Source organism: Diuraphis noxia, unplaced genomic scaffold (assembly GCF_037042655.1).
Source record: "Diuraphis noxia isolate RWA-SAM2 unplaced genomic scaffold, SU_Dnox_SAM2 contig0002, whole genome shotgun sequence".
NCBI lineage: Eukaryota > Metazoa > Arthropoda > Insecta > Hemiptera > Aphididae > Diuraphis > Diuraphis noxia.
Window position 1 is genome coordinate 39,582,909 of NW_028301712.1, and position 28,000 is coordinate 39,610,908.

The window sequence follows — 28,000 nt, forward strand, 5'->3', positions numbered from 1 at the left end:
TTAGTACTGTTGAAGTTCAATAACTCAGAAACTTAGAATTTTATCGTTTGAATTTTGATACATAAAAAATGTTTGTAAATATAACTCTCTTAACAACTTGTAATAAAAATGGATGGTTGAAAAAGTGTATGTAGCGACAGGACACGTAACACATAAATTACATAGATAGTCTAAGAATTTAAAAATATGATTCCAAAAAATGTACACAACAATTCCAAATAGAAATTTAATAAATTCATCTAATTTAACAAATCGATGTAAGAATGCTTGATGAATCACTCTATATAATATCAGTATCTATAATGTATATGCATGATATCTGTATAGTGTATAAACCATGATATTCTATTAAAATATCGGCAAAATAATAACATTTACATATTCTATTAGTGATAAAAATTAATTATTATTTGTTAACAAACGATCAGAATCATATAAATAAAATATTTGATAAATCTCAGGTTTATTAGTTTTAGAATTTCTATTTAAAATTTATCATACTTATTATGATTCAAAAAATTTCCCACTTCAACTTATAATACCTATGCTGTTGATTGATACTATGATTATTAAATTATTGCAAATGTTATTTTATTTTATTTTTTCGAACTCTAAATAACATGACTTTTTAAAACATAAGAGATTAAATTGTGTACTTAAACACTAAAACACTGAAAGACTTAGAGAGACAACCATTTAAATTATTTATGTTAGTTAGTCTTTGTAAGCACTCGTGACCTAAGACCCTATGTTGTTATCATTGTTAATACGTAGTAACTTGATCATTGTGTACGGAGCTAACTGTAGTTGTATATGAAAGTTCTGCTTTCTTGCTACACATATATTTTCGCCATGGATATCCTTAGATTAATATATAGAAACAAGCATATTGAGAGCATTGCTAACCGGTCATCGCGCTTACAAGATGTTTAACTTAAAATGGAAGCCTATGCAGTTTATATTATTACGATAATAATGATAATAATATTAATAAAATAATATCCTTAAGAACCTGTAACATTAACTGTGTATTGGAATATCTAGTATGGTAGGTTACTATAGCTTGGAAACACGCATGCTGAATAGTTAAAGAGCATAAATGTAATACCGTATTGTTTCTATTAGAACCTAAGTATATTGTGAGCATCTACTTTTATAGAGGTCTCGTCTTGTAGAAAATTGAACCTTTTCCTTTCCCTGTCGTCGGTGATCCTTATAGGTCCCTTTCTCTTGAGACCCATAAACATAACAAAAGCTTTCTGGTATCATTTTAATACCATCAAATTCAAGTTGCACACGTGGCAAATAATGTTAATAATATATTATGTACATTACATATTATCTTATTGCATCCACTATAATACACGTGTAGTTTTAATATTAACCAAAAATATAGATAATTAATACATATATTATTATGTAAAACCAATATTTCAAAATTGTTTTTATAGATTTAACAAAATGGGCAAATACTAGGTAGTAATTAAATGTTTACAATGGGAAATAAAACGTTGATATATTATCAATAGAAAATAATATCATTGGACTTAAATCAATAGTTTGATTTACAAAAAAACATTTTGAGTTTTTAAAAGATGCAAATTTTATTTTAAAATATACTATATATAATAAACATCCTTTCACTCTATTTACAAGACATTTCTCGTAGTTTTTATACACAATAAATTATAAATATAAGTACAATATGTTAATACAACGAATGAATGTTTAGGTATTAGGTGATATAAATACCTTATAATAAATGCACTTATTATAATAATGTTGAAGCTCCATATGTTTTTATTTTAAATTTATATTATATCATAACTTTTAAGGTTATTCACAATTTTTTTATGATCTATATTTTTCTAAATATTTGTATAAAAACAATTTTAATATTTAACAAATATTTAATTATTTATTGCTATATTTTTAGAACTAGAGTGAATGGTGTAGTAAAATACGGTTACATCCTTCTTATTTATTTTACTCTTAAAAATTCTTTTAGTCTTATACCTAATTTAATATTAATATTATACACAAACAAATAAAAATTGAATATCATGGAAGATATATATCGAAGTTTAAAAAAAGGTAAACATTAAAGTAACAAATTAAAAGTTATTCTTAAAAACTTAAGAATATAATAAAATTGAGTTGGTTTAAAAAAAATTTCATATTATTCTAATCAATAAAAAGATTTAAAAATATATAAATACATACAATTATTCAACTTGAGACAATAAGTTTATCGTATAACTAATCTCTATTTTTAATAATTTTGAAAAATATTTGTTAGTATTATGTTTAATATTTAATTATCTATAAAATAATTATTACGTTTATTTTATTTGTAATTATTTATAAACATTGTTCAGTTAATAGTTTTTAAACGCCAGATTACTATAAATTAACTGATATAAGTACATAAATAAAAAATAAATAACATACTTAGGTACAAAATATATTGGTCTTATTGTTTTTATAGGTACTAAAGTTAATGATTCATAATACTATACACTACGTTCTGAGTTAGATTAGAATAATTTTATTTTAATATATCACAGTTTTTATTAACTTTTGATGTTAAAAAAAGCTAATAAAAAATTTGACTGAAAAAGCGTATCTTATCAAACGTGATTGTTTGCTTTCCTCTGTACACTACAGAGGTCAAAAAGTTTGCAACCAGATATTTATAGTATTATGCATAGTATAATATGCAAATCAACTAAACTACCCTTTTCAGTCAGATTTTGAGTTTTATCCAAAAAACCTTTTGTAACATTCTTTTTTCGAGTATTTACTTCTATTGGGTTTTTACAGAGGAAAAATATAAATTAAAAGCAATATCCTCGACTGGCTGGCTATTTAAACGAGTAATATGAATACAATTAAATCTTTAAAAAGAAAATCTGTTCGAATATTGGTATTTATGTTTCAAGTTTTAAGTTAAGCATAATTATAAAAAAAACAAACATAATTTTTAATTTAAAAGATTCTTTTTTTGATTATTGTCTTTTTTTATACAACATACTTATTACTCAATAGAAACAATTCGGTATACCTACTTATAATGTATAAATGATTAATAGTAGGTATAATGTTCCGTATACAATACTCATTATTGAGAAACGATATCTGTACAAGTGAAGGGTCTTAATATTTGTACCAAACTACTATAATTAGCAATAATAAAGTTTTAATAGTTTACGTTACTTGCCGAAAGTGAAAATTACGGAGAATATTATTATGCTTTCTGAGATCACAAACATGTCTACGTAATGTATTATGCATTTAATATTATAATATATACCTACCTAAACCTAACATATTCCACTATATTATTATTCCTTTAATACAAAATTGAATTTCCTTTCATGTTCTTACATCACAAAACTTCTTTAATATTAATAATCGTATTTGTAGAAGTCGCTTTTGAATGAATTCAATTTTATTTATTTAAAACTATTTTTTTGTTATGTTTTTATGGCCATCTCTAGTTTTAAGTTAAACTTAAATGTGTATTTTTTTGTTTTTTTTTTTTATATATTCAATTTTCTCTACACTTAGTGAGCTGAATTAAATAAACTTCTACATCTCATTAAAAGCATTCTTTCGACAATATGGTCATTTATATAGTGCGATAAAACTCTCGTACGTAATATGTTTGAGATGTGCACGTTTTTGGATTGTAATTTTAGGACTTATAAAGTTATAACTGTATATTACGTGTAATGTATATTGTATGAGTGAAATTTTCGTGGCTCACAGTTTCCTAAGAAAATAGAATTTTAATTACAAAATTCTAGTTATATTATTTAAATAACGTAATAGACCTTATAATATTCTTAAAAAGCATATAATCATTGTTTATATACCCAAACATATTCAAATAAAATACGATGACCTTTATATTTTAATTCTTAAATCATAAATAACTTATGGTATTATCTATATTTTTTAGCTTAAAATTATTGTTACAATGTTTGTGTATTCATTAAATAAAAACTTTTTGTACATGAGTTAAGTGAACCACTGGAATAATATGTGGCTATTTAAATCCAAGTGTAATGGTAAATTGAAAAATAGTTATAACGTTTGAAAAATACTTTGACCTCTATAAAATAATTCTAAATCAGTGTTTCGTATTGAATCTGCAATGAAGCTTAGAATAATTCATCGATTTTATTGTTATATAATTTTTTTAACTAAAAAAAAATATTTAAAATATCCTTTACATAAATCTAAAGTTTTTAATGCTGATTAATATATATATGTGTGAAACTCATATGGGTTATATATATATATATATATTTTTTTTTTTTTTACTTTATTAATAAATACACAATCTATACGCAATTGGCACAATATATGAGGTAATGATTTTATATTTAACAATATATTATTAAAATACTAAATTAATGATTTTAAAAGAGTATTTTATACCGTTTTAATTTATTTCCTTTACGAAGATGAATATTTCTTTATGGAAATCATGATATTTATTTTTAAATATGTCGTATTTTTAATTTCGATAATTATTCTGTCAACTTATCAATCATAAATTATCATTATATTTTAATATATATTATTACATTGTTTTACAGTAAATCAACTTTGTCAGTGAAAGTTTAGCAAATACTTTTGAGAAGAGAATATTTCGGTCAATTTCCTATTCATTTAGCATATGTAGGAATACATATAATAATATTTAATAATATATTAAATAATTATATAATATTCCCTTACACTGAAATGTGAACTGATTAAATTCAACAATAATTATGTTGTAAACACATTCTTTATCTACTTTTTTTTTTTTATTGGGGTTGAGGCTTCGACAGCAAAGGTCATTAGCCTGTGGAACTGTAGGGGTGGAACTGTTGGTTGGAACTCGTTTATCTACTTATATTTTACATTTAAAAATATAACTACTAAGCACAATACATTTTATTGAAAAAATTATCTGTTGCTGAAGTAGACGAAATTAAATAATAATATGACTAAATTAATTCAAATGTATTACTTGATCAATATAGCTTTCCGTCAATATTCATAAAATTAATATAATATGTTCTTCAAAATATTTAAATTATGCCTACCTATATATTATTATTATATTGCACAACATGAGTTAAAATATTTGAAAATTGTATGGTTAATAGCTAGTGCTAATACAAACATTCAGTGAAAATTCTATTTATCTAGGGTAGCTTGGTTTATAGTTACATCCAAAATCAAAATTTTATTTTTGTTTTACTCAGTGCTTTTGAAAACTACTGGGAATTTTAAATTTGACCAAATACATTAACTAGATTCACTTTTTCATGAGAAAAGGTACTGAAATTGAAAATTAAAACATTATTTCGACTATCTACCGTGTACAAAACCACAAATAAAAAAACACTCATCATTGTAAAATAAATATTTATCGCTCCACTTAGAATCTAATATATAGACAAGAAATATGTTAGGTATCAAAAAATATTATAAATTCAAAAATGATCCACTTTTTTTTAAGTGGAGAAAATAAACCTTTCTACATACATATATAAATTATGTTTATATATTTGTAATCATAAACTAATAATATTATTTTAATTGTGATGTAAAATATTAGAAATCAAAATTATACTCTAGAAAGTTGTGTGATTGTATTGAATACAATTTTACTAGTAATAAGTTTTACTAAGACAAAGTTTCATTAGATGCTAATTTAAAATGGGTAAAATTTGTTTTCAATGCGCGTTAACTAAGTGAAATGCTTCAGACTTCAGATGATTTTATCTCATTATTTAGGCCAGAAGTAGTATACATGTACCTAGTTCAGTAGTGATGATTTATGTCAAGGAACTCATAAATAAATCTACAATCCAATATATTAAAATTTAATAAATAAATAATACAAGAATATAGTTAGTATTATTCCCATTTTTGGTGTAATATTTAATTCAACTAAATAAATATACAATAATAAAATTAATGCAAAGTATATTTATTTTTATTTACTTTTATTGATTTTAAAATACTTTGTTGTAACTGATATGCGTATCTAAATAATAAACCATGTCATGAATAATTTATTCCTGTTCGACTCATTCTTCAATTCTTATGAACTCATCTTTAAAACAATACTGTTTTTGGACCACCAGTTATGTGTACACTTCTGAATGTTAAATGATAACTGAAGTTTCTTATTCGTAAATGCTGCATTTGGATTAATGGAACTTTCGCTGTGTGGTAAATTGAATTCAATAGAAAACCAATCTTGAAGTGTCAATCGCAAGAAAAAAATCTAGTAAAATGGTTCAACTCATTTTGCTGAATTTAGGAGATGGTATTTTCTTTATATTTCTTGCCACTGTGCACTGAGTGCAGTGATAGTTCTTTAGCTAACTGACATTAAATTATAAAACTACGGCATTCCTACAGAAAACCATTTGGTCGTCATGATTAATTTTTAATAAAAGTTTATTGCTTGTGCTTTTTAAACTAACCCTCCTTTTAAATTTGTGTAATAAATTCGTATCCGAAATCGACCTCACGTATATTCACAGGTTATCCCTACTGATTAAAATTTGCTGGTAAAATATCACAATAGCTTTAACATTAACATTATCATTAATTGCGTGAAATAAATATTTAATAGTATTATTATCTATAAAAATTTGCATACGCTCAGTGTCTACTGATTATAAGATTTGCTGTTTTTTATTTCATTGAAAATGAAAATATTGACAATTTTTGTTTGATGGATAAATAATATTGTTATTAAATTTATTTTATATTATAGCATAATAATAATATTTTTAAATGAATTAGAACCCTGAATTAAAAATTAAAAATTAATATTTTACTCTATAGAACCTACGTTATAGACTATGTATATGTTATATTATGATATGACCTACACTAGACAACTTTATAAGATGTTATTATACAATTTTTTTGTTTACTCTTAAATCCCGCTGTAGTAGATTTTAATTATATATTAAATTATACTCAACTGTTTAAATTTGCTTAATCGTAAATCCATAACCTCTATTACGTATGATCGGCAGTTACACCAATCTATCCTTCTGTATTATACGATTAAGGTTGTTCGTCGTATCTGCTGACAATGATGAATGGGCTAATCAGTTGGTAGATACTGCTATGAACTGAAATACTTTAATAGTTAATCTTATGAAACAACAGATTATATTTTTATATTTTAAGAAATATACATTTTATAATGTATCGATAAGATTTTTTTTTATATACATAGCAAACAACAGGCAACTATTATTAGTTCTAATTTAATTCTACCTGAAACATTTTCTCCAAGCATATCTACATGAGAGAATAAACTGAAAAAAAAATACCTTAAGTATAACAAAAAATCATGAACGATCAATCGATTATATTAAACGGAATAAGACAGTCGGATACAAGTGAAAAAAGAAATTTAAGCATAAACATTTTTAATGAAATAAAATTAATAGGTTAGAATTGTTATTACTGATTTATATGTGGTTTTTTAATGTAAAAAGTGACTGATGAGTTAAGAACCATCTTATAATTTTTGATTTTAAAATAAGACGTTTAATTTTTAATATTAAATAATACCTTTAACAAAAGAAATGCGGGGAATTTGGTTAACACTGATTGGAACTCATTATAATAGAATGTCTAAATCCAGATTTCGAATGCTAGAATAATATGTTGCAGTTGTAAAGAATCTAAATATTTAATAAGTTATAAATTATAAATAACAGTCTTAGTGTAAATGTATATAACCATAAAGATACTTCTACACTATTATCATTATGCATAGACTATAATGAAACGAATTTGTTGCTACATGTAACTTGGTTAGGTAATATTACTATCATTGCTGTTATTATTGTTATTACTATCATCAAAGTTAACTATTATTAAAACGATGCCGTATTTCTATATTATCACTTAATTTGTATTATATTTATATAACCTATTACTTACCTATAACCATATTAAACTTTATATAGAGATAAACACGTTTTTTTCATATTAATATTTATTTTTTTGATATATACATAATATGTACCTATAAACATATTATTAACAACATAAAAAATTTGATTGATTTGGGTCAATATCATGAATTGATGTGTTAATCTGAATTCAATAATATTATACCTATCATCATGAGTAAAAAACGAAACTAAATGGATATGGTAACCATATGGTTATCAAACAATTAATTGAATACAATTATTATACAATTTTAACAATTGATCGTATTTTTTTCCGATTATTTTATAACAACTGAACAATTTCTACTTTTGACTCACCAAAGTGCAAACAAGATATGAGTGCATGCCAAAGTTCCCTCAAAATCGGTTATTTGAGTATTTTTCTAGAAAAATCAAAATCACACATCATTACAAAACAATACATCCATTTGTCCACATATAAATCTAAAATAAATCATTTAAAAATTTAACAACGAATAGTCAAGTCATCAAACCGAAAAAATATATTTTATTTATACGTATAAAATCTAACTTAAATAATGTGAATAGGTCCTACTACTTATTAAGTTTGAAAATTGTATTAATATAAAATTATGGTAAGATAATTTAATTTCGATTAAAGGTATCATGCCACTTTAAAGGCAGGCAAAAACAAAAAAGTACATGATTCTTAAATAATAATTCAGTTTTAAAACTGAAACAAAGAATTAATAAAAAATATAGATTCTTAAGCTAATTTAATGTTGATTAATACAAATTATAATACCATAACTTTATTTATTATGAAATACTAATTTTATTTATAATAAAATGTATACTTGAAATCAAATGATGTGTTTAATTTATATAATTTTAAGTAAACAATTCTTATACCTTAACATTTATTTTTATCTCATATTAGGTAGGTTCACCAATATATTAGTGTTTAATTACAGACACTATTGTAATTGTCAACGTAATGCGCAAGCAGTTCCGGCAGTGTTGTCGATATCACGAAAAAAAAAAACACTATTGTAATGATAATATTAATTTTGTTTAAGTCCATGCATGTGATAAATTCTATTGATGGTGAATAATATTATAATATTACAAGTGAATATGATTATTTATGATTATGATTCAGTGTTGTTTTCTAAAATGCTGAATGAAGGGTCAAAATTATTTGTTTTACAATAATTTGTTTTTGTAACGGTTCATTATCATTGACATGCACACACCAATAGTCAAATATTTTAGTTGTATGTATTTATATAATTAATTCTAACAATCATCTATAGTTTTAAGTAGATTACGAATATTCCATATTATGTAATATAGAATTGTAAATTATTTTGTTTTCCTAGAAATTAATCGTTATTAATGAAAATTGATTAATGTATTGACCTAATTCCCAAACGCCAACCTATAAGTTTAATACAACTTTTAAAAACTCTATTACTGTAAATTCTCAATCTACCTATATGTATTATTAATATTATTGTACTATAAAATTTTAAAATATTTTTTCAAGTATTTACTATTATATACAATATCATGGTTAATTAATATTAAAAATATTATTATATCGTTATTCAGTTCCAGCGATAGATTTTTACTTGTTATAAACTCGATGGAATCGTGTTTACCTTAAAGCTTTAACTAGGCCTATCTTACAAAAATAAATTATATTTCATGGGTTTAAAAAAGTGTTGGTACAAAATAGAAAATTATTTACCATGTGTTGATAATTTGCCTCAAAACGAATTTGATGTTATTTCCATTTTGTTTGTTGTTGTATATATTTGTATCAAAATATTTATATTAAATGGTAACTTGACTACTCCGGTGTGAACTCTGTACTATATAGGGTTACTATATCTGTATATATTATTCATATAACATTGGATAGTATGGGGCTTATATACAATATATTTACATTAAGAGTAATTTAATAGTCTAATAAATAGTATAGAAAGAGTTTAAATTTATACAGCCTTTTTGTCTAAGCAACAATCAATCGATCTTGGAGGAATTACGCTTTAGGTAATTCTGTTTTGAAATTTAAACTCTTTTTGGTAAATATACATTTTAAAAGAAAATAGGATATGAAGACGAAACCATTATGCTTGCTAAAACAAGACAGATGCGAACTTCTCAAACTCATTGTGTGCTAACAACGGATTACATTACGCGGCTCAGTTCAAATGAAAACAACTTATAGTAGGTATTTCTGTTACGGAATTGAAATACAGCACGATAGAAGTTTAGTATGCAGTAAAGGGAAAACAAAAGATGAATTATCGAAACTTCAAATCGTAGATGAGAAGAAAAAATATGATATTATGTTAGTCATTTAATTTTTAAAATATATTAATATTAATGTGTTATGAATAAAAAAAGTTGTCTAGATAAATTATTCAATTTAGGTTGTTTTTGTATAAATGAATAGAAATTATAAATAATGTTATAAAATATATTTCTAGAGTAGGTATCTACAATTGTAGTTCAACATTTTATATGAACATATTATATTACATATGGTTTTTTTTTTTTTTTATCAATTTTGGAATTATTAATAATTTTTGCTTCGACATCTGAAACCATTAGCATTACATTTAATATTATACTAGAAAACATAAAAATGAATAATTATAGTTGTTAGTTTTAAAATCCTATAGTAATAAATTGGACAATTTGAGTTACTTTAAAATAATATATGGTGCTTACTCCATTGTCTGGATTTGAACTAAGACTTGTTCCAATGTCAAGGCTTATATTTTGTACTACTCTTAGTTTTTCATGTATTTTGAATTCTTCGAAGTCACAAATATGTTTGTATCAATGTAGTGATTAATAAAAATTGATCGTGAAAATAGAATGTAAAACTAATCTAAACATTTTTCCGTTATAAAATTGACGTCAGTTGAGAGTTGTATAGTATTTTAATTTGAATTGGTTTAACCTTTATTGAAGTATATTTATTATTTCTACTTAGATTTTTCAGCATATTTGAAAAAACAAAAATATTGGCTAGATTTTTAGGTACATTTATAAAATAAAAATGTGTTTGTTTTATTAATCAGAAACAATGTAATTCAATTTATATAAAATTATTAGAAAATAATTTTTAAGTAGGTGTAGAAAAAATAATTTTTTAAATAGGTATTCGAGTAAAATCAAAAATATTATACTTTTGTTTAAATTATAATAATTATTTTATATATATCATGTCTAATGTTATATCGGTGTATTGTGTTTTAACAAATATTCGATTAATATTGTACCTAGATTCGAATAAATTTATTGATTTTACAAAGATTTGTTTTTTAATAGCAGAAAACATGCTTTTTTCATCAAAGTTCATTTAAATCATAATAATTTGTTAATTATTATTTTTATTTTTGTAGCTAAAAATTAATAGATACAATTTTTAATTTTAATAAGCATGTAGGTATCTAAGCAGTTAGATTTATTATACATTAATATTTAATTTTTATATGAATTTAGAAATATTAAAAATTCATATGAACTAACAACATTTATGTTTTCTATAAATTTGAAATTCGTAATTTTTCTAAATATTTTCATGTTTGCTTATTACACACAAGTTATATTATATTGAAAATACTTATAAGCGAAACAATTTTTTCACAAAACTGAATATTTATATAAAAATATAAATTATTCCCCCATATTCAGTTGTTTTGCTTATATTAAAAAATATATATGTTATAGTGCTTGAGATTGTCACAATATATTTTTTTCCTTTTGATATACCTTTATTTACCTACGAAAAAAAAACTGAAATGTGTAAATAAGTACGAAGATTTACTTTTATCAAGAATAAAACAATTTGTAGAGTTTAGAATATAGGAAAAATAAAACCTAAATGAAAAAGAGTGCAACGCACTCAGCTCGGAGCTAAATTTATTAGATTTAATATACACAAACGTTTTAGGTAGATATAATGTATACTATGCATGTATTTTATTCATTCATATTATTATAAACATTGCCCATGATTACTTATGTGTATTTACTTAACATATAACCACAATATTCATTATTCATATTTTGATGTTGTGGCTTACTTAGATATATGGGCAAATTATGGGTCATCTAAATTTGTTTTTTAATACCGTATCAACAAGTGCAACGAAAATATAATTAATAATGTCAATACGCTTTACTTGAACATTCTTATGAAGTATTGCCTACAAGTAGCATAAATATTCATATCTGAATATTAAAATATCTGCAAAAAATATATGATTCTAAAAATATTTAAATAAAAAAGCCAATAAATTAATAATGTTTTTGCTATTATGTATGAAATCACACCAACACTTTAAACTTTAACAATTTTAACCATTGATTAAAAAGAAAGACTATGCTAAATTATTTTATTTTTATAATTAAGGATAAAACAATGTTTAAAACTTAAACAAATATCAGATATTTCAAAATATTACAATAACTATCTAAGTCTAAGAAGTTGTTTATATAAGTTTAGTAAATGATTTATAAAATACATGTGTGTGAAAATGAAAATCCATATAAAATATATTTATGCATTTTAAAGGTATATTATATAAGGCAAAACTTATAACTACACAAATAGAAACTGGTTCGGGGATAAAATACTATTTTTCTTAAAGTATTAGCTTAATATAATTTATGGCTGATATAACTTTTCATTAATTTTAAATACCTAGTAATTAATTCAATCATTACTCACTTTTAATTGTAGGCAGTAGGGAACATAGAAACTTTGATATTTTGTAGTTTTAAAGTCTTAAATTTTTATCATTCAATGATGATCAACATCTTTGTATTTTATGTTTTTGATTAAATTGTTAAGTTTAATTAATTTATAGGCACTTTTTAAAAAGCTTTATCTACAGGATGCAATAATATATAATTATTTATTGTGAAATACAATTAACTATAATCATAATCATATAAATTTAAATTTAAAAAAATTGTTGGAAGTAAAATTACTTGTATTATTATACTTATAGTTAAATTATTTTTGTAATTTATTTCTGTCACACTCTCCACAAGTGCATAACATTTATAATATAATAATCTAAATAAGTTATGCATTTTTTCTAGACCACGTAAAACAAGTCTGCGTCCCTTTTTAACTATGTTAAAATCAATTGTTAATTATAATTCATAATTTAAATGTCGCATAAGAACTTTAAACATTTGCTCTAAGCATTAATAATATATTTCAAACATAAAAAGAAAAATTTTACCTGTATTTAAAATAAAAACAAATATTCTTGAATAAATGCTTAAATAAGTAATATGGATAATATGGTAATCACTTAAATTATAACAATCAACATTAACCACTGTGTGGCATTTGTTGCACATGCTGCATTCACTAAAAATCCAATACAAATCATAAACAGATTTATTATATTATTCAGTTTATACATGTTATAACAGTCAGTAAGCTGATTAATATTTTTTCTTCTGTTGAAGTTTGTGTGATTTTAGCGTTTAAAATGATTTAATGTTTAAACAAATAAAATGAACCAAATGTTTGCTAGAGTTTAGACTCCATTGTTTTCAATGACTATTATATTCTATCAATTGCTGAATTTTGTAGTTCTATTACAAATAATAATGTATTAATATAATCGACGTAAATCAAACAGTATAATATGTAGATAATCAAATGTACTGATATAATATATGGTTTATAATTATTGTTTTGTTTTAAATAATTATTTTGATGTATATCAGTCTACATTGGTTAGCTAAATACATTTTGTTAAAAAAGATTAGGTTATGATTTAATTTTCTATTACAGTTTAAATTACGATGTATATATGATATATAATAAAATAAATATTTTATAATATGATTGTAGCCTAAGGTTTTTGAGTCTAAATAAAAATAAAATGTATCAATGGCAAATAACTTGAAAGTTATTGGCATAAAATCAGTTAACTGAATACAGCAACAACTGTACTTTTGTTGTTGCAAAATGAACCAAATATATTTTGTAAAGAATGTCAATATTTTCAATTTCAAGTCTTGAACGTTTTCGATTGTAAACTATAAGTTGTTTACAATACACCACCATCTAAAAATCAGTGGTGAAATTATTTTTTTTTCTTCAAAATGTTTGCTGCCTATACAATTTCAAATTACTGGCGAAATAACAATGCTTAAGTGTACGTGTTTTAAAGCAAAGTCTGTTAGGTAGCTTATATTTACAACGACTATTTTTATTTGTATTTGGTTTCTGGTGACTTGCTTTTCTTGTAAATATCAATTAACTAGCTCAATAGTGTATAATATAATATTTACTTATTATATATATTTTGTATTGTATCAACTTTAAATTTACATTAATTTAAATTTCATTACATTAAATTATATTTGATATTTATAATAAGTAATAAAAAAAAACAATACACATTGTACACAATTTTTATTTGATAAAAAATAGTGAAAAATTTTGAAAACTTAATTTTTGTAAGTTAAGATACATAATAAGATACATTTGAACTAATAAAAAATACATATTATCATTATGATTTTATAACAAATTCTTACAAAATTTCATAGCGCGTTACAAACGAAGTAACTTCGTTACAGTCATGCATATGTTTCGTCACTTTAATATTTCTTAGATTATGTTTTAGTTATAAAACTGACTACTTCTATGAAACCTGGTTTTTAATTTTTAATCCTCAGATATTAAACTTTTACGTTTTATACATTTTTAGTTACTAAATAATTTGTAAATTTAAATTTAATAAATTTTGTCAACATTAAAAAAAAATTTTGCTAACGTGTTTTTAATTTTTTGCTATTGTAAAAATATATTAAAAACATTGTATTAAATTTTCAAGCTTTTGGATCCAACGAAAAAGATTTTATTACCATTTACAGAAAAAAATTAAAATTCTTAAATGTCAGCAAACAGCTCAAATCAAGTCCAAAAATACTTTGAATATGTGATCAGTTATAGGAAATTATAAAATAATCAATTGGCATAAATTCAAAATATCTACAAGTATTCGTTTTTGAATTACTACAAAATACGAAAATCGTCCAATATGAATAATCTGCAATTTGAAAATATTATAAGAATTTAAGCACTCATGAAAATTTAATTTGACTTTTCAGTAAAAATTTTTTTATATAAAAGTAGAAAAACTTTAGAGAAATATTTTGTTAATTTCTCAAATCTTAGATTAAAAAATAAAATTTTCTATGAATTTTTAATTTACAATAATTTGCATAAATTCACGTTTTTCATTTATTTGTTTATTTGTTTTTGAAACAAAGAGTTTTGAAAACTACTAAGTATTTTAAATTTCAAACTCACGAATTTATCTTTTAGATTCACTTTCCAACCGTTAATGATAGGCACTAAAGTCGAAAATCGAAACATTATTTTGACTACTTATTATGATATAGACACAAATAAAAATTCACACATCATTGTAAAATAAATACATTCACGCTTCATGGGAATCGCTCAGAATCTAAAAATAGTATTTAGAAGTATGAAATATTAGTTAGGGTATAACAGTTAATTCTAAATAAATATCTACTTAATAACCATTTAATACTAATAATACTACTTAATGCTCCTTGTTTAAATTAAACGTATCTTTAATGTTCTAAATTAACATTTTTCTATTCATTTACTCGTAGTTGGTTGCTATGTATACAGAAAATTAGTGTACACTTGAGCATAACGCATTTATAAACTTTTAACCCTAATAGGTACGTCCACGGGTTCTTAAATTTGAATACTTTGATTTTGAAGTTGAGAAACTATTTACTATACATAATGACGTTTAAGCACACCACATGAAATCAAGGGTTATTTTTTGGTTGAAATACCATGTTTATAAATATAATGATCAATAAACCGGGTCATTTGCAATATATTAAGCCGATTCGCATTTATGAGTAAATTTGAATATTTAAAATGAATTATTCAAAATGTGTTCCAGACCTATTATGACGACATAAAAAACTCACTTAATTATGGGTTACACAGAGTTCGTGACAATTGCCAATATTTGAGAATTACAACTAACGTTGAAAACAATATTGATGTACCTACCTAATTTATTTTTTTTAATTTGTTTTTTTGTAGCGTGAAAATTATTCTTTAAAAATAAATGATAGCAGATAGTATTATAGTACTAAAACGATATGTATAGAATTTAGTTTTTGTAAGAAGACAACTCTTGTCATATCCGCCATTTGGTACCCCGATTTAAACATTTTTAAGTCCCCTTCACAACACACCTTTTTTTTTTCGTTCAAAACACCCGGGACCGGGTGGGAAATGTTTAGCCTTCACTACATACCTATCCAACCACATAAACGGTGTTATGAGGGTTAAGCCTCAAAATCAGAAAACGTGACTATGTATAGCATGTATACTATGAGGCAATAATTTAGATAACTATCTACCCCCTCTGAACTTTATTTCTCCAACCATTCAACAAGTCCAATAATCTTCACCCATAAACATTAATATTTTTTTCTATACATATACAATAAATTCTGTATTATATAAAAATATTATATAAATATAAATAACAATTATTTATAAAATGCTCAGGTAATAAATAAATACAAATTTAACAATGGAACGTTATAAAGTTTGATTAAAAACATTCAGCTTAAAAAACATTAAGAAATAAACATTTCATTAAATAAAGAATTGTTATAATATTTATGAAATTAAAACAAATAGAATATTTAGGTACCTAATCAAAAATGGTAGGTTTTTTTTTACAGTAGAAAAATAAATATCTGTAAATATAAATGCATTACTTTAATAATGGACAATAATAGTATATTTACGAAAATTACAACTATAATCAAAATAAATATGTAAATAAATCATTTAAATGTTAACACACGCTCATCTTAAAATATTATATTTACCAATCAAAATGACAAAATATACAATACAGGTTATCAAATATTAAGTGAACGAACAGATACCACGATGTATTATGTGTTTCATCAAAATATCCTGATGAAATACAACTTGTAATTACACCCAGATGTATACCTTGAAATTATTAATGAAAGAAAAACACACTAAATAATTAACTAAATAAATGCCCCATCTGTGTCTATTATTTTAGTTAATTACTTATTAATTTATTTAGCAGCAAAATTAACTAAGAACAATAAAACAATGGTAGATGTGTGACAGGTTTTGACATCCACAATAATTAAATCAACAACAAATTATAAAAAATGTGCAATGAACATCATTTTTCAAAATAATCTATATTTAACAATATAATATGTTTATAATTAAAAACTTTAGAATTTGTATCCATAATTATTATTTTTTTTATTACAAACTATAAAAATGATTAATAATATTATGCATTCATTTGGGGTGGAGGGAGCGTATAATTTTACCAAGCTGATTATCCTCGGAACCTCTATAGCCTGTTGTCCCTTTTCTTTAACATGACCTTTCTTTAACATACGATTATATGATCATATTGAACAAAAATCATAATATTATACTCGGTTATCAATCACAATCAGCGAATAAAGCTGGATTAAATTTAAAAACAAAATATATAATAGATAATAGTATAATGTTAATAAAATATATTGTACCCATGGCATGAGTAGATTAAGCGTGTTCATTTGTTGATAATGGATTAATCCGATGGCGTTGTCGTTTTTTAATTTGTAAAAATGTGATTTGAATCGATTTTAAATTAAAAAATGGCGATGCTATTTATTTTATACACATCCACACCGACACGTGAATGCTGTGATTGACTGTAACAAATATAAAATTAGAGAATGTGTTATCGTTTATACACAAACATTCGTATTGAATCATGCGTATACTGCTGCAGTCACGATAATGGTGTGCGATCAGTTGTTCTGACCAAATGCGTACCTACCCACGATAATAATAAAGTACACGTTGAAATAAAAATAAATCGAGTTTTAAATATTACTACATTTTTTATTCAATTTGAAACATGTCAATACTGTTTTTACCTATATTTGTTCAACACAAAACTGTCAGTATATGATATTATTTTTTTTTATTATTAATAAAACTTTTCATCGTTAAACCAAGAATTGTCTTTGCACCATAGTAGACGCCACCCAACTGACTGTTTATTAAGTATTGACAAACATAATGAATCTAATTTGGACAAAAATACTGGGTTTTTTGTCGTTCATAAAAATAATATAATATTGTATTGTATACATAGAATCTATACATATGTCAGTCAACTTCGGTGACGCAATCGCAATGATTTAATTCCACAACCATGTCAGAAGGATAGTTCTATCCTCATTTGCTCATTGTTGCTCATACAATTTCCAATATCTTTTATTTGAATTCAATAGCACAGAGTGATTTTAAACATAGGTGGCATTGATGACCAAAATAGTAGCCATATATCCAGTGTCAGCAGTCGTTGGGATAATTTTAATTGATATCGTTTAAAACATTGCAAGTAAATTATAAATTAGTTTTACTTTCCTTAAGATCTAAATAAGTAAAAAAAAAATATTTATTATTTAATCCATAATGTATATCGTTTATTATAATTATAAAATCATGTAATATTATTATATAGGTAGTTACCAGACGAATATTTGAAATATCACACGTACTAAAATTCACTAGAAATTCAAATCTGGTTATGGTGATTTTGGAGTATTACATAGACCAAGTTCATTAAAATTGCACCACTGATCGAATCTTGTCGTAAACTGTAAGACTGCAGTCTCACTCTGTATAGTCTGATTCACATGTAGTCCACGTATTGTGGGCATATAAGAGTCAAAATTTTTTCATTTCGTGTAAAATAAAATGTATAAGAAGTACACAATTTTTAATCAGATTTTATTTTCAATATTCAAGCACAACACTGAAAAAAGTTCAATTCTTTTTGAAACAGTGGGTATTGAATGTAAAACGAATATTATAATATCCATATATGTATACATTTATTGATCAAATGTGTTTATATTGTTCGTAAAGACGTCAACAATATTATTCAATCGAAACGAAATAATATTACAGAGTTAAAATAAAAATGTGTGACATTTTTGTGTGAATGACAGGTCAAGTTTTATGTTCAGCTACCTATATAATACGTATAAATTATTATTCAATAATTATTAAATTCTGTTGGATATTGAATTCGAAACACCCACACTGTTATAATCTCCGACACTGGTAGTCCAACGAATATATTCTTCACAAATCACAGATTACAATATTGTTATCATCATCGACGTTTTCGTCGCGTTTACATCGATAAGTCCTGTATATAATAACAATAAATTGAACCCAATCATGATTACATCGACCTCAGTGTACGCTCGAGCGTGGCAGAAAACTGTAATTTTTTTAAAACTTTTTCGGTTAAAGTTCATGATTAAAATTTAAAACAAGTTTGTTTTCAATAAAGTAGTATATTATTATATTATTATTATTATATCATTACCATTTAAATTTATCATTCCTCTCATAACACATGTATCACAATATATTAACGTTAAAAATAATGTAAACATTTCTGAAACCATGAAGATATTATCATGCTTTATAATACTTACGAATACTATACACAATGAATCTCGTAAGGTTTCCTAACGTTTCAAAATCATTATTAAAAAAAAAAAAATGTTGACTACATCATTTACTTATTATGTTCTACACGAATGATTATGGTACAATTATGTTACCATTATTTATTTGTTTGCTCCACGATCTGTGTATGTAACAGAGAAAGAGATAACGAGAAAACAAACAAAAATCCCTTGTACATTATAATTATTCCATGATGTTTAATTATTACTTACTAGTTTTTCCTAAAAAAAAGTTTTGCACAGACTGTGTGTACGTACGTGAGTAGATGGACAATTATAAGATAGCATTGAATTACTTCGTATACTTTATATAGCGTATGCCTAATAAGCTATACAAAATTATACAGATGTACACGATTTAAGTAACTGTAATTTAATTATGTAACAAAAAACAAAAACCTCGCATTGTGTCATTCATATTTTTCCTCGTCGTAGAATGTAAAATACTGATACAATATGTCATTTTATTTTCAGTATTAGAGAGTAAATAACTTGTCAACATAAAGTTGTCCAAAGTATATTCCATCCCTTACAATAAATAATGATTACTTAGCCATGACCTACTGTCGTCTGTATTTAGACTTTAGAGCGTATATTACTAATTTTCCCCTAGACCGAATATTAATCGATAATAATTTACTACACGTCACGATTAACGCGCAAATATTACCTTATATTGCGTTCATGTAGTGGGGTGTGGATGAACGGGAGGGGATGGGGTGGTATCACCATGATACATTATAACACAGTGATAAAACCTTCAAAATTATTTTATGAATAAATTATGATATTCGTAACCGAAGAAATATGAAATAGCAGAACTGCAGGTGACTAACGGATTTTTCCATACAACTGCAGCTTATTATATTATTGTAAATAACGCGTTATACCTACTGCAAAAATGACTGAATTAGTTTAAGCGGACGATAAATTAGCGTATGTGCACTATGCTGATGGGATATAAATTATTTTTCTTATTATTACTATGAGGTCATATAATATGTGTATTAGTATTGATACATATCATAAAAGACAAGTAATTTTCATAATTATTATTGTTTGATTATAGTGTCAATAATTAATAACCAATACGTAGAATACATTGTTTTGAATATAATAATATGCCAAACCTATAAATTGGTGAAAATGTTAGGTATAGTGATAATAGTGATAACTATACAATACTGGTACCTATACCTCACACTTATTTTTTTTAAACGCTTGCAGTATAAAATACAAATCGTAGCAGTTCCCCAAATCTTACATTTTTATTAATCTAAAAACTTTATTTTTTCAGTTCTATAGTTGATTTTGCCATAAACAAATTATTTGAAAATGTCTGTCCAAAGAACACCGATGATCATAATATAATACACAATAAGAGTAATGATACGCTTTTTGTTTGATGTTTGTACCCCTATCCCACTCCGTAAATAAGATATTGCTCACAGGCTCATACATTATTTTACATGATAGTCAGTTACTTTTAGTTAACGTCTAATTCTGGCGAAGAAGAAACCTATAGTGATCGGAACAATGGTGGTGTCCTACCGTGGTCGGGGATCAAACTTACCGAACCGAAACCTAATTACGCCGCCATGGTAGACTACAGGAACTGCCATCCATTCAAATCGGGAAAATAATTATATCATTTTAATGCATATTCCACAATTTATTATACACCACGAAAACCAACAAGACGTAGGATATAGTATGCAAAGGTTAATAAATTAACAAACTGATTCATGAAATTAATTTCACGTATCTTCCTTCAAGGAAGTTCCTTGTGAACAAAACTTCCATATTTAACAATAACCACATTACTTTTTATAACTTATACACCAACATTTCTGTACAATCTATACACTACTTTTGTAAAAAAAGTTGTTGAGTTACAAGGTCAACTATTTCTTTATTGCTTGTTCAAACGCATTGAATACCTAGGTAAAGAAATAAATTCAATTGCCTATTTTTCTTACTACTCATCAATCTAAAAACTCATTTAACTTTTACTCTTCGTTGATAGAATATAATAGTTTGAATATCAACTTTTTAAGCCCATCATCGGATTTTTGAGAAGTTCTGCGTTTGGAAATATTTTTGGAATTTACGTAGGTATTTTTTTATTTTTTCATATAAAAATATATTTATAGTCTTATTAACTCCTGTAGTTCCATCTCTTGTATATTAAGTTTGAGTTTACATTTTTCTTTCAAATCTTACATTAGTATTTTAAATACAGAACACTAATGAGAAACGTTCATATTGGATATTGGATGTACCATATAGGATATAGGGTCTTCTCGATTATAGTTTACCTCCGAATTAGGTTGCAGCATTTCGTTTAATTGAAATGCACAATATATGTATTATAAAAAAAAATTGAATAATGGCTTTTCGTCTATTTTTGAAAACATTATTACTTTAATTGCAACTTTTTATATCAAAAAGTATTTGATTACTCACATATACCATGGTCATGATGGTTTTAGATTTACAAATATATTGTTAGACTTGTAGTCAGCACGACTATCGCATATATTTTAAAAAACTACCTTACATGAAAAAACTTTGGTCCAAGAGATACGCAGAAAGGTATATTTTATTCCTGTTGAGTATACGACTGGGCTTAAACCTCCTACACGCATATGGCGCACAATGTTACGACAATACAATACGTACGTCGTCCATAGTTAGACCGCCAATGTTCCCAATATTTCTTTTGTAACCCATAGCTAAGTCCATTTTAGCTTGGATAACATATTATTCTAATTTATAGTCTACGTAATACCACTACTATACACGACATAAATAAATAACGTTATAGCCATTTGAAAAATTCATCTTTTTGCTAGAAAAAAACTAGGTATTCTATAGAGCAACCGGTGATGTACATTTTTAATTGTTTAAATACGTACGATTCGCTTGTTTTCTAAAACATTAACGGAAATAATCGAGCATCGAGAATCGAAATATATATTCGTATAATCCAAGGATGTATTTTATATTACGGTTAATCAGTAGTTCATTAATGTGACTTAGATAAGGTTGACTTTTAAAGCACTACGGTGCACACTGTATATATATATATAGGTACCACAATTGACGTGAGATTACCAGTTTTAGTTAGGATTTGGCTGTCTGCATTAATGTTTAATTGGAATAAAAAAGCGTTTTGGTATCATAACTGATGGTGAATCTGGTTGATCCTCGATTATGACTTCGGCAAAGGGCTCAAGAACATTATTCGGGATTAATGCTGAAATGCGTTACCTATAACAAATCACTTATTAACCATGTTCTGGCTATGTATTATGTGATTGCGTTCCTTAAACCATTCAAATGTCATATATTTCTTAGCAACTAGCTTTTAATGATTTGACTGGCCATGTTATAAGGAAAAAATATACTAAATGGATTATTTAGTTACAAAATTACAAAGGTAATTAAGAATCTTATTTCGCAAAATTATTTTTTTAAATATTGACTATGAAACAATTTCAGTGATACTGGCCTGGAAAATAACATTTTGAATCATACTCAATAATAAATTGTGAATTAGTTCAAAAAATTATCAACGTATAGATTGACGTTTGTCACTATAACATGTAACAAACAAGAATTTCGTTATATTATAGTACGCTATAATATTCCATCGATTATGAATAATTCATAATATTATAAATCATAAAATATTTGAAAACTTAGGTATTTTCTTGTTGTACCGTACCTATAATATTATGATCAACGTGTTATACATTGGTTTATTTATTGGTTGAGTGATACGTGTATATTGCAATATTCGTTCCAATTATGTCGTTGCATAAAGGTACACATAGGTACCACATGTGATCGATATACCACATGTTTTACAGTAATTTGTTCACTATTTTAATAACTAAACATTTATTATACTAATATTATTATTATGTCATATGTTACAGTGGACACAACAAATCAATAACATTTATCAAATCGGGTACTTAGTTTCATTCATTGCACTCCTGCTGTCGATTGCTATTCTTACCTATTTCAAGTAAGTGATAAATATTAAAATATTGTTATAGACTTAGTCAGCTATACGATGATGTTTTGTTTTGGTCACTATTTGCATATTTATCACTCGTCCGTTCGAAGTATTATGAAAGTTCATAGTACAGGATTGCTTAAGAAAATATTGGTGGTTGGTAACACACGGTACTTTAAAAAAGGTTATTTTACTTAAAAATAACAGTAGGGTATATGCATATATTTTTAACAAACATGATTTTCATTCTAGTACAATACGTAGTAATAATAATTCTTTGAAGACATATACATTTTTGATGGATTATTTTAAATTTACATTTTTTGGTGTAAAGTATATTTTTTTCAAATGCTGTGTTAGGTCAGATTACTCAGTAAGATACGCATACATTTATACATTATACATTTTTAAAATGTCAAAAATACATTGTTTTTATTCATTTTTATTATATATAATATGACATGTACCTACCTGTATTGTATATATTATATATGTATGTGATCACCAATGCGTCGAATAAGATTACATTTAATGGGTGGGGCAAAATTTTTACCGGCCTTTTGATTATTTAGTTAAAATAATATGTGTATTTGAAAGCTCGAAAACAGAATAACAAAACAAATATTTTTTTAAACTAATGCTATATCTATTAAGCAAGAAGAAAAATAAATAATACAGCTAAAAATAATATAATAGTTCATAATATGATATAATAATTAAATTTAAATAAAATAGCAAAAATTAATATAAGCTTAAGCTTTTAAAGGATATCTACGAGATTTCATGTCTGCAAATAAATAACAGACTATTCACAAATCACAATATTATGATAACAGAGTGTCATCAAAACTAAATACCCATAAATCATAATCACGGTTGGAGGTATCTATAGTATTTAGTCCGTAATATTAACACAGATTTTTAAATTAACGTTAGGCGAAAAACGTTTACAATTTCATAACTTAATAACTTAAATATGTTTCTAAATTGCTTAAAAATGTAGCGTTCTACGATTATGAGTTTAGGGCGAGTGGTCCACTATGAGTAAGGCTCTATAAATATTTTTATATAGCTCTACTATGAGCGAAGCCACCATTCCAGCGGCCCTGTGCCCCTATCGTACCAAAAATTTTACCAGCCTACAAGAAATCAAGGGTATGGCAATTGCCCCCGCCTACCCCCCTCCAAATGACGCCACTGATTTAATACAGGAATAATTATAATATGCTCTCTTTAACTGTAAATAATTCGAGAGCATATTTTACAAAAAAAAGTTTTTATAAATTTTGTTTTTAAACATTTTTTATTGAATAAAGTTTTTTATTAATTAAAATAGTTAAGATTCCGATTGAAGTGATACTATTGAATCCAGGTAGTACTTTAAATACTTTCTATATTTTTTGAATATCCTTATATCTTCATATTTTTTATTAAAACATCTTCTGTGACCATTAATCACATCCTATAGTTTGAATCATATAGCTTAATATGACGTGATTTTGTCTATAAACGTATTATAAGACTGTCACTAAATATTTTAGTTAAAATTTGATTTATTTCTTTGTAATTTAATGTGAATTGTTGATGGATAAACATGTTTTGTTATTTAATTAAATGCATGTAGTATGCTACAAAATAAGTAGGTATTTCAGGAATTATTAATTTTGAGAATGTTACACAGTATAAATATTGCGAATAAAGTTTTCAAGGTGTTGATTTCTAAAATTAAATAAAAAAAGTTGATAATTTGGGTGTATTATCGGTATAAGTAATTGTTTTATTTTTACCTACAGTTCATCATATAATATTTATTTTATATTCAATTTTTTATTTTCAAACTTTAAAAGTGTAACACAACTAAAATATATGGTTTTAATCAATCATTTTTTTTCCAAACTGTAAGTCCAATATTATTATATAATATTATAGGTATGTGTGTATATAATGTAACATTACGTTGTTATGGCGATTTTAGAGGATGGTGAACTTTCTATGAATGGTACTCATTACGTACACGAACCTAATTTACTATAAAACGTCGGAAAAAAAACGTTATTTTATTTGATGATGAATGTCCACAAATTCAACGAGCTCCCTTGCTCATTTGTTTTCGTTGCATTGACTCTGATTTAGCGTGGGTTAGATAATACGGGGTAGTAGTAAAAAAAAATATAAATATAATATTCACTATACATCATAACCACAACATAATATTATTTATTGCCTTTTTAAATGTGTGTGTGTGTGTGTGTGTGCACATTTTCTGGTAGTATCGATGCAAAATAACTACAACCTATTCGCAGAAGCGCATTAGATAATAATATATGGACCGTTGAAGACTTTATTATTATTATTATTTTTTTTTTTATTGATCTAAAAAACATCGGTTCTATGGCCATTAGTTTGACATTAACTTATTATTATTATATGTTGCTATTTAAGTGCTTACACTCAAAAATGGTCATCATTATTTTCAATTCTTTGTCCTGGTTAACCACTATAAATCAACTAGGTTTTAAAACAAAAGAATTTTTTACATTGGTGTACATGCACATTGTGCTAAAGCCTTTGTGCATACACCACCACATAATGGAATGATTACACTAAAGTGTAATCGTTTTACAACCACGACCTTTGTCGGTTGAGATTTTCCAAATCCCTATAAAATTTATAGCGATTTACATATTATTTATAAATGAATAATTGATTGTTGTATCACGGAACACTATAAAGTGACGTATAGTACATATTTGAATAACCATAAAAAAATTTAAATAATTATTCGCATATAAAAGTCGAGGGTTAAATGCGTTTTTTTTTTGCACACGACCGCTTAATGTTTTCCACACTGTTTTTTAAATTTTTATTGAATAAAATTACTTTGAAAAAATAAGCCGAGTTTGTTTAATTCAAATTGTGATTGTAATAGATAAAAATAAGTATAGCTTAATATTCTATTCTTAATAATGTGTAAAAATACACCTTAAAATTTTGAAATTTTGTGTTGTATTAATTGTTTAGGCAAAAACAAAATAGCCACTTCATTAATTCGATATAGGTAGGAACTGTCTATAAATTAAACACTATTGTTATGATAATGTTAAATTTTTGATGCTGTGATATTTGAACAGTACTTCACATACACAGTCTCGTGAGAATTTCTTATTTATATTATCAAGAACAATAAGAAATAACAGAAACCTAATTAGAATACTCCATAATTGGATGTATTCGACATTCGGGAAACACTTTGGAACACGATGACAATTCTCATTGAATACAAAATATAATATTGTACCTATTATAACAGAATTGACTGAAAATGAAAGATGTTCACTAAATGCAATCTAAATTTATTAATTAACTATGATTTACAAAGAACGTCAAGTTTATTGTGTTTTATTTTTTGTTGATAACATATAACATACATAAAATTGTTCAAAATACACGTTTTTTTAACATCTAAAGGTACAAATTTAGAACTCACTGTACTAATCTATTTTAAATAGAATGTTTTTGAGTTGGGAATTTGAATACTTTATCAAACCAAACTGTTAATTATTAAATAGGATAATAATTACAAATAAGCCATCCTAGAAATTTGAATTGTATTATAATATAATTTAATAATTAATATTAATTGTTTTAGATTGATTCTTATTAAAACAATTTAAAAGCTTAAAAATGAATTAACTAATGACGTCTGTTGTTATGCATTTTTTCTTTATTCATAGGTACATAGAAACTATGTGGAACTATAAACATGACTAAATAACTAAATATAATTAAGTATAACAATATTATACAATAATTAAAAACCATTTTCATTTACGTCACAAATATTTATGAAAAATAAAATATAGTATATCCATTAAAATAAAAAAAAATTTATACTAACCAATTTCCATTATACTGTAAGCAGTGACATGCAGTTAACACTAACCTTGAACATAATAATAATGATAATTTTTTTAATGCTTTGAATAATATTATGTGATAAGTACATACGTCATAAATATTTATGAAAAATTAAATATAGTATATTCATTTAAAGTAAAAAATACTATATATTTACAAATTTTCATTATACTGTAAGCTGCAATGACATATATTTTTTTTCACAACAACGATAAGGTTATTACCTGTACAGTTTTATAACATTTACATTATTTAAGATTTTATTTTATTATCTGATACCAATTTAATTTATAAATTTGAATATATAATTAATGTATTGATTTAGGGGATTAAGCCCATGTTTTTTAACTAGATTGAAATTTGAAACTATATCACCTTAACAATAAAATAGATAATTGATTGATTTGACACATCTAAGTTTTTATTAAAA

The 28,000-nt window shown here is 24.8% G+C and overlaps 1 protein-coding gene across 2 annotated transcripts in view; it reads left to right on the top strand.

Moving 5' to 3' along the window:
• Positions 1–28,000, top strand: part of Dh31-R (Diuretic hormone 31 Receptor) — a 171,735-nt gene that overhangs the window by 62,816 nt on the left and 80,919 nt on the right. For both annotated transcript variants that reach the window (XM_089220048.1, XM_089220050.1), the window contains exon 5: positions 23,570–23,661. In XM_089220048.1, coding sequence (XP_089076174.1) covers positions 23,570–23,661 — 92 coding nt within the window. The remainder of the gene's footprint in view (positions 1–23,569; positions 23,662–28,000) is intronic.